Source organism: Dipodomys ordii, unplaced genomic scaffold, assembly GCF_000151885.1.
Source record: "Dipodomys ordii isolate 6190 unplaced genomic scaffold, Dord_2.0 Scaffold77, whole genome shotgun sequence".
NCBI classification, from domain to species: domain Eukaryota; kingdom Metazoa; phylum Chordata; class Mammalia; order Rodentia; family Heteromyidae; genus Dipodomys; species Dipodomys ordii.
In genome coordinates, this window is record NW_012267293.1 from 6,657,882 (window position 1) to 6,671,800 (window position 13,919).

A 13,919-nucleotide genomic window follows, 5' to 3' on the forward strand; every position below is an offset into this window, starting at 1 on the left:
GGGGAGGAGGGACAGAGCCGGGGGAGGAGGGACAGAGCTGGGGGAGGAGGGACAAAGCCGGGGGAGGAGGGGTGGCGCTGATCAGGCCGCCTGTACGCATCAATGGACGTGCTTACTTACAAGTCAACTACTTACAGCAATAACAAGAAAAGCAGCTAAAGGGTCCTGGTGCTAGCACGAGCTCCAAGGCCATCCTCGCTCTCCTCAATCAAACCAATCAATGCCCAGCCAGACAGAGAGCTGGGGAGGGGCTGAGGTGCGGGTGGAGGAAAGCGTGGGCAGTGCCATTCAGAGGGGATGAAAGAACCACTGAAACGCACTTGAGCCAGTGGCGGCGACCCACGCCTGTAATCCTAGCTACTCAGGATTGCGGTTCAAAGCCAGCCTGGGCAGGAAAGCCCGTGAGACTCTTATCGCCAATTCACCACCAAACAGCTGGTAGTAGAGCTGTGGCTCTAATGGTAGAGTGCTAGCCTTGAATTAAAAAGCTCAGGGACAGCACTTAGGCCCAGAGTTCAAGCCCAGGACCAGTCCCCCCTCCCCCGCCTCAGGCATGGCTCCTTGGCAGCCGGCTGTCAGGCTGCAGACCCTGGGCCGTGTCAGCTTGCTGCTCCCGCCCCACCAGCCCGCTTAGCACACAGGCTCGGAGCTGACTGGGCAGGGCTGGCCCACAGGAGCTGTGCAGCTTTGGGACAGGCCAGGGCTAGACCCCTCTTATTTTCACACTGGTAGAGAAGGCCCAGCTGCCACACTGTGGACACGGCCAGGGCACAGGGCGGGGCAGACAGCTGCCAACCCGTCCTTCCTGACTTCCCACTCAGTTCCTAATCTCAGTCCATGCAACCATCCAGCTCCACAACATGGGGAAATTGCAAATGGGATTTGCTGTCTCTGTGACCCAAGGGAACCCTTTGTGTTGAGAAGTAATTGACAAATTCTAGTTTCAGGATCAGCTCTTCAGAGTCACACGACGTGCACTAGAGGATCAGCCAGAAGGGACCACCCCGCTGTGACAGCCCCGCTGTGACAGCCCCGCTGTGAAGGAGCCAAGCCCACTTCCAGCGCTGTCTCTTTGTCCTATTTTTTCTCTCTCCCTTCCTGTTTCTCTCTCCATTTCCTCCATGTTCTACTATTTTGCTTTTTGTTTTAAAACAACATTTAGCTAAGCTGCTAAGGCTGCTTCAAATTTGCCATCCAGAGTGCTGATATTACAGGCATGTGACACCATACCTGGCCATTCTTGTCTTCTTGATCACTTGTTTCCTGCCTACGCCTTCTTTCCATCAGTGCCCGCAGGCACCCAGCAGAGCCCTCTAGGATAAGATGGCTGCCATGGCAGGAATGGTCACTGGTGAGGTCAGTGTGGAATTCCCAATGCCTTCGGGGACAGCGACAAACGCTACCTTGTCTGCTTAAACCACAGGCCCGGAGGAGTGGCTAGGAAAGCTGCTGCTCCAGGGCCCCTCGCTAGGCGGGCCTCGTTCCTGTGTTCGGTGTTCATTTTCTCACAGAAGCCCCCATAGTACGATGCAGGCCACATCAGACCCGGCTTTGCGGCCACACTCAATCACTGGGGCTTAAACACTAGACTGACAGCTCGCTTCCAACTGGACAAAGCCAGCGCCGGCCTCACGGGCTGGGAGCCTGTGGAAACGCTCTGTAGTTTATCATAGCGCTTGAGGATAGCAATAAAAAAAAAAAAAAGAAACAGGACTGAGAGCAAAGTTTTGTTTCAGTCAATTACTAAATTAAAAAAGTCAAGGTGTTGGTAGCTCCTAGCTACTCAGGACACAGACTTCTAAGCATCGCATTTCAAAGCCAGCCTAGCCAGAAAAGTCCATGAGAGACTCTTATCTCCTATTAACCAGCACAAAGCCATAAGTGGAGGTGTGGCTCAAGTGGTAGAGCTCCAGCCTTGAACAAAAAAAGTCAAGTACCTGGGTACTGCCCCCCCCCCTTAAAGTCTACCTACCAGTCACTCCAAAATCCTTCCCAACAGCGGAATCAGACCTCAAGCACTGACTGCAGAGATTTGTGGGCTGTCACCATAAACGATGACTGTCTCTCCAAGTTCCATTGCAGGCGTCTCTCTGCCCTGCCTCCCAGTCCTGTGCTTCCAGTGAGCACAGGCCCAGGGACCCGAGAGTCTAAACCAGGCCCCAGGCTATGACTTCAAAGATCACATGCCACATTCACAGGGACTTCTCACAGAGACCACGCTCGCTCCCACTGCAGGGGTTCATAGAAAGCTGTGGGCTCAGTGGCAGGAGTGGGACATACAGGATCGCATCAGAGGACGAGCCCCGCCGTGCGATGCTCTTCCCACAAACTTGGTTTGTTTTGAATATCTTTTTAGAAAAAGACCCCCACAGGAATCAAATAACCAAGAATATGATATATATATATATATATGTATACACACATATATAAACATATACATATATATATATATATATATATATATATATATAGTTGTTGTTGTTTGCTGTGGGGCTTGAACTCGGGGCCTGGGCGCTGTCTCTCAGCTCTTCAGCTCAAGGCTAGCGCTCTATCACTTGAGCCACAGCACCACTTCTGGTTTTCTGGTGGTTTATTGGAGATAAGAGTCTCACAGACTTTCCTTCATTTGGCTGGCTTTGAACCCCCGATCCTCAGACCCCAGCATTCTGAGTAGCTAGGGTTACAGGTGTGAGCCACCAGCGCCTACTTTAAGATAGATTGTTTTTAGGGCAGAGTTTCCCCACATTTTTTTCTGCACTGTCACAATCCCAAGGATGAGGAGTCGCTGGAGCTTCCTAGTGGCGGCTCTTTCTCATGTGACTGTGGGGATGAATATTCTTCGACTTCCTTTTCTCTTTTGGTGACACTGGGGTTTGAACTCAGCACCTTGCATTTGTTAGTCTGGTATACTACCATAGAACCACACCTCCAAAACCTATTTATTTATTTTTGTTTGTGTTGGTTTGAGCTGGGCTCTCCTGGATTTGTATGTTTGTTTCTTTGCTTTTTCATTTTGTTGGGGATGACGTCTGCTCAGCTAATACCAATCAGATATCTTATTGAACCTGAATTTTAATTCAGTATCCTGAGTTTTAACCCTGTTGTGGCTGGGATGGTAACATGCCACCATTCCCAGCTTCTTCCAATGAGGTGGGGTTGTGTTAACTTCCTCCCTAGCCTGGTCTGGAACCGCAATCCTCCAGACTTTAGTCTCCTGAATAGTTAGGTTTACAATATGCTCCGCCAGTGCTCTGCATCCTCTTTTTCTTTTAGCCTTTGTTACTATTTTTTGTCTTGTTTTTAGCACTGGGTTTTGAACTCAGGGTTTTGTGCTTGCAAGTGAAGTTCTCTATTGTCGTAGCCTTGAGAGACAAATTCTAGCCTTTCTGCTGTGTTATTTTTTTAGACAGGGTCTCAGTTTTTGCTCAGGTTGGCCTTGGACTTTGATCCTCCTCCTTATGCCTCTCTAGGAGCTGGGGTTATAGATGTGCACCTCCATGCCAGTCCCTCTTTGTTTCTAATTCTTTTTTGCTTTTCTTCCTGATTTTTTAACTTAATTTTCTCTTTCTTCTCACTACCTCTCTTCCATTCTTTCCTCTCTTCACTTTCTCTTCCACTTCTCCTATTTTTGCTCATTTTTTAAAAAATAATTTTTCTCTTCTCTACCTGACACTTTTCTGGTACCCTGAATACTTTTTACTCTCCTACCCTGACTTTTTGGGTTTTCATTTGAGGGCTATTTTACTTTTCACCAGTAGAGGGCGATACCACTGCTCATTTCTCTCTCTTACAATTTTGTGGCTTTGGGAACATTCTAGCTAACACCAAGAACCCATAGGCATGTTTTATTTCACCAGTTACATAATCATAAAGGGGGAAAATAACCACCTAAGTTCTTTGATAGAAGTCCATCTACTATGAACAGCAAACGGAGAAGCACACATTTTCATTCCCCCAATAACCCTTTAAAGACCCACACTTTTCAAATAGTAGATAGAATCCTACTGACATTGCCTTTTTTCTTGGTTCAAGTTTGGTCAAATGCAGAGCAGACTCAGGACAGCAGCTGATCGCCAGGGAGGGAACGTCTGTGGCAGAACTTAAAGTGTGCAAGAACACCAGAAACTTCTCACCAAGTCCTCCCAAAATGTAGACGGTGGTTGGCAGTGCTATTTGAGCTGGTTCAAGATAATTTTCCCCAATGCTTTTGACTTTTCCAGATTACACAAGGACTATTCTGGAATCCTAGTTTAACACATCATACAGCTGCTGGGTTCGTCATGTTTTGATACTGGTTTAAGGGGAGTATCAGTTAGCTTTCCAGGACTGTGAGGAAATACCTGAGGTAAGGGACTAGGAGGGAGCAAAGGTTTATGTGGCTCATGGTCTGGCAGCTGTAGCCTGTGATCCCTGGGCCCCGGCACTTGGGACCTTTGGCGGCTCAGGACGTTACAGTGGGCGCACACAGCGGGGATACTGCTCACGTCACAGCCCAAAGGCCGAGAGAGAAAGGGACTGGGTCCCAGTGTCCCCTTCCAGGGCACACCTAACTTCTTCCAATTGAGACCCACTTCTGGAAGGTTCCACACCTTCCAAGAGCAAGTTGTGGGGGGATGTGAAATTTCAGTCTAAGTAAATATACTGTTATTATTGCTACTCTTTTGTGTGCGCTGATACTGAGGTTTGAACTTAGGGTCAGAGTACTTTCCCTAAGCCTTATGGCTCAAGTTTGGCACTCTACTATTTGAACTACAGCTCCATGTCCAGCTTTATGCTGGTTAACTGGAGGTGAGAATCTCATGGGCTTTCCTGCCCAGGCTGGCTTTGAACAGTGATCCTCAGATGTCAGCCTGGCGAGTAGCTAGGGTTACGGCTGTGAGCCCCCGGCGCCCGATGACTCCCTACCTGAGACACAGTTGAGACTCCAGCGAGTCCACTCAATGCCAGCTTCCCCCGCTATCCAGCCAAGAGTCCCTTGCAATATTAGGGTGTTTATCTAAGACTTTTATATCCTTATCTCTAATTTCCAAGATGCTGATTCTCCAGGAGAGGGAGTGAGGATAACAGGCTGTAGAGACTAAAAGAATGTGGGAAAAAAGCATTGTATATGCAGTCAGTTCTCTGCAAATATTTCATTATGGGTGGTGGTGGTACAGCATAGGGTTAAGAGCAGGGACTTGTGGGTAAACATGCAAAAGCTTTAGGCAAAATACCGTTAAGTACTCGTGGTCCCTGGGTTTTATTAATCTGCAAAAATGGAGGCAATTTGCTCACCAGCCTCTGGGGGGTTCTCTAAGGCCATCGGGAGAATAAACCAGAAAGAGGAAAGTGGGGTGAGGGCTCTGCTTAATACCAGCCTTGCTGCACACGACTGTAGTCCTCTTAGCCCAGCACTTACACACCACAGGAACCCCTAAAGAAAGCTGGAAACATAACGAGGTGCCGACTGGCCTATACATTAACTGCAGAGCGGAATATGTTGTCATGGTGATAAGATGGAATGGGCTGGAAACTCATCTGTCCAACAGGATACGAACTGGAAAGGACCCTAAAGGCCAAGGTTCAGTGGAATTCCCTGTCCGGACTTGAGGGGGGAGGGGGGTAACTCAATTCCCCTGTGGAACTTTCCGGGACTCTTGTCTGCCACGTGAGCTCTGGGTGTCAGAGTCTCTTGCATTGAGGGGATCTGAATCCCAATCCAGGCGGTCCCCGCTCTGACCTTGTAGGTTGAGGGATTGATCTCATTCTTTCCCGAAGATGAGCGCGCGTGCCCAGGGCAGTGCCAGTCAGGGCATGGTCATGGCATCAAGAAGATTTCTCCTGGAACAAGCAGGAGGCCACGTTGGGCTTCTCCTAGCCAGGCAGCATGGGAAGGCAGCCAGGGAGGGGCTCCAGTCAGAGACCTTCACATGTGTCTATCTGCGAGCAAACGACTTAATTTATAGTTGATCACGACTTCTGTGTAATCACACGTGTGCTCAGGAATTCTTAGGGAGTTAAGAGAAAGCCAAGCTACAAATCATTTCTAAAATGTAATTACACTTTCATGAATGTTAAGTTTTAACAGTTAATGAGGTTGACATATTCAACATTTATTAACTCTGATTTCATGTTTTCCAACGTAGGCATTTGCCCAGACCTTCAGTTTCTTTGCAGTTCCTACAAAGGACAGAGTACTCGCCTGTAGTCTCATGGATAAAATGACCATGACCTCTCTTGGCCACAGGTTAGTTTGGTTCTGTCCAGATCATTCTTTCATAGGCCATGTTGTGTTATCACTAGACCAAAGAAACTCCTTTCCTTCTGTGTTCTGTATGTAGGGTGGCTAAGGCCTGCTGTTTACAGATGTGGCATATCAGAGGATGGAAGGAATGAGGAAGAAGACAACTGCACCCTAACATTTGCTAAGAACCTACTACGAGGAAGCCCCTAGAAGGGGGATTTTCACATATGTTCCATCAAAGGTTTAAAAAGCACCTACTCTGTGCTAGTCCTGTGTTATGAACTGGTGGGGGGAAGATGAAACAGATGACAGGCTCTAAGTCATTTCTCGCACAGTCCAGGGTGGCGATGCCACTGGCTTCCTCACTTTCCAGTTCTGGCATTAGGTAACCTGTCTGATTGTCACACCCCAAAGCGTCAGCCCCAGTTCTCTGTCATCTACCGTCCTCTGCGCTGCCGGCTTCTCCTTCACTGAGTTCTCAGGATCACCCTCTTCTGCTGTCCTCACTAGTAGCCAATCAGACGAGGAAACCTGAGTGACGTAGTGGGGTGCATACAGTCGGCAGCGGTGGGTGCAGGGAACGTCAGGAAGATGAGTGACTAATCCTAGCTACCTGACAAATGGAGTGACGTCACCTTCATTATTCCACGCGCTATCCAGCACTCCATTTCTTCATGAACATGGGTCAACAACCCTTCCTTGACCCTTCCACCCCCCTGCTTGCCACATTCCCCCGGCCCCCAGAACACAAGCAGAGAATTCCACATGCCGAATCAGCCCCACCCACGGAACGGTCACTGGTGCAAGGAACAGCCATCTCACTCAGCACGAGGTTGGGGCGAGACGCCCCTGGCTCCCTTTCCCAGACCTTCCCACGGCCTCAAGTCTCAAACCCTGGTTTGTGCTGTGTCCTTTTCGAGTCTGTTTCTGCCCCTCAGTCCCTGCGTGAGAACTCCTCTGTCTGCCCTCAGTTTAGCACAGACCACCCTAGCCTACTGCCAGCCCCACCCACTCGAAATGACAATCTGAAGGTCGTATTTGCCGAACGGACGCTCTGCCAGGCTCCCCGACATTTTACAGGACAAAGCCCACGCCGGTTTGCAAGGCACCGCGGTCCTCTGTGCGCATCTTTTCTGGCTTAGCTGCCCTGAGTTCCCGTTCCCCTATCCACGCTCTCCCCTTCACCTTTCCCAGCATGCACCTGGCAGCCTCGTGCCACACTGGCTGTGCTTCTACATTTGCTGTGCTTGCGCGGCCCTCCTGTTATAATTTCGGTGGAGAATGCCTTGCTCATCCTGGTGGTGCTATTGGGAGATGGTGGAGTTTCTAGAAGAGGCCTACAGGCGGCATTTAGATCATTGGGAGCATGCCCTCAAACAGGACCGTGAGACCCCGTGCTCTGATTCTTCCCCTCTTTTGCTTCCTGGTCATCAGGTGAGCAGTTCGCTCTGCCGTATTCTCTCCGTTTCTACCCGGCTCCTCCACCAGAGGCCTAAAAGCAATGTGGCTACAGAGCAGGGACTTGAACTTCTAAACTGTGCCCTAGAAACCTTTTCTTTTTATTTTTTTTTGTCAGTCATGGGGCTTGAACTTGGGGTCTAGGCACTGTCTCTGAGCTCTTTGGCTCATCACTTTGAGCCACAGTGCCACTTCTGGATTTTTTTGGTGGTTAATTGGAGATGAGTCTCTCAGACTTTGCTGCCCTGGTTGGCCCTGACCCACAATCCTCTGATCTCAGCCTCCTGAGGTTCACAAGTGTGAGCCACTGGTGCCCAGCAAAACACAGCTTTCCTAAGGGAATCACTTCAGACTTTTTGTTATAGTGATGAAAGCTGCCTCCCTCTCTCACCTTGGTGCCTAATTTATTGTCATCTTTATACTTAGTGCAAACATCATCATGTCTTCCAGGAAGCTTTGTCTGAAACCTACAGGATCTTGTCTTTTTTGTTGAAATTCTCCCTATCTTTTTTTCTTCTGAATAGACCATGTGTGAGCTGAGTCTCAGCTGAGTCCCTCTGACTTGTAAGCCAGCTGATAAAAGATACTTTTTCTGAACCAGAGCAAAAAGTGGCTACAAAACTGTTCTCATAGCCCCAACTTTTGGAGAGTTTGAAGGCTATGGCTATGGTTTTTTCCTTGCTGATCATCTATTAAACTCACCCACGGAACCCTATTAATCCCAGAGCGTGGGCCCTGCCCTGGGGTTCTGAGCTAGCAGGACTGGGGTGTGAGAGTTGCAATTCTGCTGAGCAGCCGAGGCTGAGGGGCACTGTCTCCTCAGCCCCCAGGTGTGGAGAGGTCGCTGACACCCAGCGAGGGCCCATGGCCAGAGAGTACACAGGCCTGGACTCAGCCCCCGCATGATCTGAGCAAGTCATTTAGCATTTTAAATAAAAAATCCCCCACTTTATCTTGTATAAAATGGGGTGACTGTGAGATGCTGCTGAGGTGAAATGAGACGCAATGTTTTGCTGCTGCTCAGATGCAGTCTAGTTCTACACCAAAGGAACAGCGAGCTAGCCAGACTTGGCCTCGGATCCCTTGTTGAATACTGTCCTAATTTGCCCTTTGACCATTCCCTAGTGAGCATGTGGCTGGCCTCGGGGTTGGAGCCTGTGTGAGAGAAGAGAAGCGTGTGGGGCTGGCCGTCCCTACCATGTCACTCTGTGACTGCGTGGCTCCGTACATGGTGATCCCATTGGAGGGCGCGGCGGGCTGCGGAGTGTCAGGCTGGATGTACCCTCGTCTGTCAATGAGGCTGCAGCAAGAAGAAAACACAGGAGGGAGAGCATGAAGAAAAACCCACAGACACTGCAGTGGGCATCAAGACGTCCACGTCTGGGTCCCTTCTTTCTAGGATGCCCCCCCACCCGTGGATCGGCCCTCCCCGGACCCGCCGCGCCGCTGTCCCCTTCCTCAGTCTCAATGTGTGTCACCTCTGCCGGCCGCGGTCTGTCCCTGCTCTTCTGTCCGGCCTCAAGCTCACGTTTTATGCTCGCAGCCTCTTAGGGTCTCACGGCAAACGTGGTCTGAGCACCTCGCGGGTTGCAGCGCGGGGACACGGCCGGGTCTCGCTCACCTGTGCGCCCTGTGCTTTGTCTGTTCTAAGTCACATTCCCTCCCCGCTCCCCTGTCCACCTGCCGCGGGCCTGCAGAGGCGCATCCTGGCTGGAATGGTGGGAAAATATCCGCTTGCAGCCCCACCCGGCACTTGAGAGATGGGGTTGAATGAAGGGGAGGGTGGGCCTTACGAGACTGATGTGGAGTCACGTGGTCTCCCACGTGACACAGAGGCAGAGGCTGGGGCGAGGCGGCTCCAGACGACCCTGGAGGACCAAGGACTGTCGGCCGCACTCGGGGGGAGCCGGTGAGGGGCCGGCGGTGTGGGGAGCCCTGGGAGCTGCACGGAGGGGCAGCCCCAAGACAGGCCTTTCCAGGATCTCCCGCCACCGCGGGCCAGGACCTGGGGAAGGGCCCCCCTTGCCCCTGAGCCCCCTTTCCCCACAGCCCTCCCCTCGGGTGGGAAGCTGGGACGGGCGGCGCTAACTTCCAGGGGCCCTGGGCCGGTCGGCTTCGTTGAAATGACGCTCCGTTAGGGAGGATGAACGTGGACGGATGTGTGGGGCTCTCACTGAGCAGCAGAGAAGGACGAGGCCAGCAGTCTGCAGGGCAGCGGGGCCACGGCTGCGAGCCACGGGCAGCGGGCAGCGGGCGGCAGGAGCAGCCCCGCAGCCGGGGCCGGGGCCGTGGCTCTGCCCCACGTCCGCTGCGCCTCCGAATGGCCCTGAACCCCCGCGCATGCCTCTGCCCCCCCCACCAGGGCTTCCCTTCGGGGCCCCGGCAATGCTGTCTCCCATCTGTCAAGTCCCTGCCGCCCACAGTGCCTCCCCCAAATCCCTACCCATCACCCCCCAGCCCAGAGGGTCTGAGGGGACTGTGCTGTGCGCGGCTTGCCCATGGATGGCCCTCGGCCAGCACGCCACATCCGCCCGCCCGACAGAACCCGTTTGCCATTCCTCCCTCCACGCCTGCGCGAGGCCCCTGGGAGCCGCCCCGGCCCTCTGGTGACACCGCACAGGTGGCCTGGGGCTCTCGGTGGGGACACGGAGACACCTGCTCCGCATCACGCCGCCATGTATCACCCACGCGAGGCAATGAAGCTCAGCACTGGCAGCCGTGCCCGGGGAGGCTGGGCTCCAGCCGGAGGGCACAGGATCGGCGTGAGGCCGGCCGAGGGAGGAGACCAGGAGAAGAGGGCAGGAAGGAAGAGCAGAGGTGAGCCAAACACCTGCACCCTCACAGCTTCCTGGGGCAGGGAGGGAGGGAGGGCCGGGAGCCGATCGTGCCCCTCCGCCAGGGCATGTTCTAGAATGTGTGAAAAGGCCCTGGAGGCCAGGCGGCCACACACTGAAGCTGGTTCCGCGCGGCCAGTCCTGACCCCTCGGAAACCGCCAAGCGGCCCTCAGCCTGGGACTGGCCGCCAAGGCTCCGCGCTCACTTTAACCCGCGTGTGTTCCCTCGGCCTTCCTGCTTTCACCCGACACAGCGGGCCCGGGCGGCTTCGGTGGGGCCCCAGTCACAGCTGCTAACTCAGGAGCTGCTGCCGGCTGGGAGACGCTTACTATTTCAGTGCACCGCAGTTCACTTATCGTTTTGGGGGTACTGGATTTGAGCTTGTGTTTGCCAGACAGGTCTGCTCCCATGGGACATGCCTCTAGCCCTTTTTGCTTTAGTTCTTTTTCTTTTTTGCCCCAGGCTGGCTTTGGGAGGTGATGCTCCCATCTCCGCCTCCTGAGTAGCTGTGATTAAGGGCCTGTGCCACCCCATCTGGCCCCCAGTGCACCTCCCAGCAAGCAGTTAAAGCAGTTCCAAGGAGGAGGAGCTTCCCCGGAGGTGAACAACTGTGACAAAAAGTCTTTTGGATTGTGAGATCTACAAATACAAAGCCGAGGTGGAGGTGTGACTCAAATGGTAGAGCTCCTCAAGCCTTGAGAAAAAAGGCTGAGAGGGAGAGGCCCAGAGTTCAAGCTCTAGAACTGACAGAAACACAACAAAGCAAGCGCCTCTAAAATGCACAGAGGAGGGTGAACACAAGTTGAATAAATGTCAGCTACTGCCATGGTTACCATCACGGTCACCTCCACAATGTCCAGCCCGCCTGGCTACCCCTCCCTGCCCCCGCGGCCTTCAGGCTTTCTATCCTGGGCCACTCAGCCTTCAGCACCAGAGTCCACAGGTTTTAAATTGCTTTCCTAGGTTCCCTGCCCTGGCTGCTTTACTATGCTGACCCTAGCTCCCGGCTCATCACTGATGCTCGAACTCACTCAATAATTAACGGAGTTTCCTTATTCCAAGCACTAGGGAATTGTTCTTAAGCCTGACACAAATTTAGTTTAAGACCACAAACCATGTGCAGAGGGATCAACACCACCAGAGGCAGATTGCTACTTCAGGGGCTGCATCTATGGGCTGTGAGGGGTGGGGTGGGAGGGGGCGAGGGCTTTGCCGCCAGGGGGCGCCCGGAGTGGAGGACCTGTGCTAACACGGAGGAGACTTTTCCAGATCTGTCAGGAGCAGGCTGCTTTCTGGGTCTTACCTTGGAGAGATGGGTCCACACAAGGCAACGCAGCAATTTGTAAAGATATTTCCGTAGCTGTAGGGATTGTAATTTTCTTTACCCCTTTTGTTTGACCAAGATCCTTTGATCTGAAAGAAAAGGTATGCCAGCATCACACAATGTCCTCCAGACCAATGCTACCGCCTGCCACCACCTTTGGGCAAACTATGCCCAGAGACACCTACGGGGAATGCAAATAATCTTCGCTCATTTCCTCGCCAGGAGACACGGAGGTACTTTTCTAGAAGAAAATAAGCATTCCCCTCAAACTTAGAGTCATCCTCAAACAGCAGCTTAGATGCTGCTGTTTGGGGTTGCTAATCTATTTGTACTGCATGGTACCAACAGGTCCTCCAATGTATGCCAGTGGCGGTGGTCATGTTTTCACACATCTTCCACCCAAACCAATTAAATGAATGGTGGCTGGAAAGTGGGTGTGGCTCCCAATTGCCAGGCTAGAAACAGAATCCAGCCCATGGTCTTCATAAAATAGTCTGCCGTGCAGGTTCTACTATGCACAGTTACAAATCAAATGAACTCTCCTACTCTGTGTATTTTATCACCACTAATTCCTTTTCTGATTTCGTTTTCAGTAGTGGGTAATGAAGCCAGAGGCCTCACACTTGCTAGGTAAACACTCTAGATACTCAAGTCATCGCCCCCCCCCCCCAACATAATATAATGTAATGTGATACAATGAGGTCTGGCTAACCTCGCAGGATCTGGCCTGGCCTTGAGCTCACCATCTTCCTGTCTCTGCCTACCAAATAGCTGGAATTACAGGCATGCATGACCATGCTGAGATACCACAGAATTTTCCCTCACAGCTTTGTTTAAGGTAATCTGACGTGTTCTGAGACATTCAGTTTCTGCGCACACAGCAGTTTCTGTGTGTGCAGGACAGTGTCTGCATACGCAGCAACTAGGACCATGCTTACTGACACGTGCTTTGTTCCTCGCCTGTACCAGAATTAAATACAGGCAGATGGTCCTGGATATAAAGTTAAACTTTGGGTCAGGGCAATTACTGCCCCAAACTAAAAAGAGACATGAAGTATGAAAGGCAGATGCGTCATCAATCATTCCGGGATGTCACACCACCATGAACTCTCTTCGTGAGACGAAATACTGCAAGCAGCTTCCACAGTTATTTAGCAATGACGGGAAGGGCTTCTCCTGGCCTGACTGGGGTCCCCTGGCCAGTCTTAGCATTTGACTGACACAGCCAGAGAAGAAGAGGAGAATGCAGAAATGCCCAGCACGGTGGACACATACGACACACAGCAATGCTCCACAGCATGCTCACTGTTCCCAGGGCTCCCAGCTGGGGGGGGGGATGTGTGTGTGGGAAGCGGGACCCCAACCCCTCCCTACACCCTCCCCCTCTCCCTGTCCCCCCTGTGCCCTGTGGTCGGGAACTTACATCTTCATTGGTTGTCTGATTGGAGCTGATCAGGTACGTATGGAATCCCGAGAGGCCGATGATGGACCAGACGGAGAAGAAGCACACCACGGCCTCCAGCACAGTGGCGGAGTCAAGGAGCCGCGGACACTCCTGCAGCTGGGAGCTGTGATGACAGGGAGCCCTCCCCCTCGCTGGTCTAGCCTCGAGTCCTTTCCATTCCATGTGTGTGGGGGACGTCCTTCAGCATGAGGACGATGTCAGGTTCCCCCATCCCCCTCCGTACACAGGCCGAGCCGGGCTCCATCAGTGACTCATGGGCTTCCCTAAGCACCATTGTCTTTATCAGCGTGTGTGTGTGTGTGTGTGCAGGTACTAGTACTTGAACTCAGGGCCTCACACTATTGCTTAGCTTTTTTGTTCAAAAATGGCATTCTACCCATTTGAGGCAAACTTCCACTTCCAGCTGTTTGTTGGTTAATTGGAGATAAGATTCTCTCAGGCTTCAAACCATGATGCTTAAATCAAAGCCTCATCAGTAGCAGGGATTACAGGCAGGAGCCACAGGTGTTTGGACACTTTCTTTTCCTTCCTTCCTTCCTTCCTTCCTTCCTTCCTTCCTTCCTTCCTTCCTTCCTTCCATCCTTTCTTGCCAGTCTGAGCCTTGAACTCAGAAC

At 52.1% G+C, this 13,919-nt stretch overlaps 1 protein-coding gene across 1 annotated transcript in view; it reads right to left on the minus strand.

Annotated features, from left to right (window-relative positions):
- Positions 1–13,408, minus strand: part of LOC105991815 (probable palmitoyltransferase ZDHHC14) — a gene marked incomplete at its 5' end in the record, with an annotated part of 16,969 nt that extends 3,561 nt beyond the window's left edge. Inside the window, 3 exons of the mRNA XM_013024539.1 lie at positions 8,879–8,981; positions 11,820–11,929; positions 13,264–13,408. Coding sequence (XP_012879993.1) covers positions 8,879–8,981; positions 11,820–11,929; positions 13,264–13,408 — 358 coding nt within the window. The remainder of the gene's footprint in view (positions 1–8,878; positions 8,982–11,819; positions 11,930–13,263) is intronic.
- Positions 13,409–13,919: the final 511 nt, after the last annotated feature.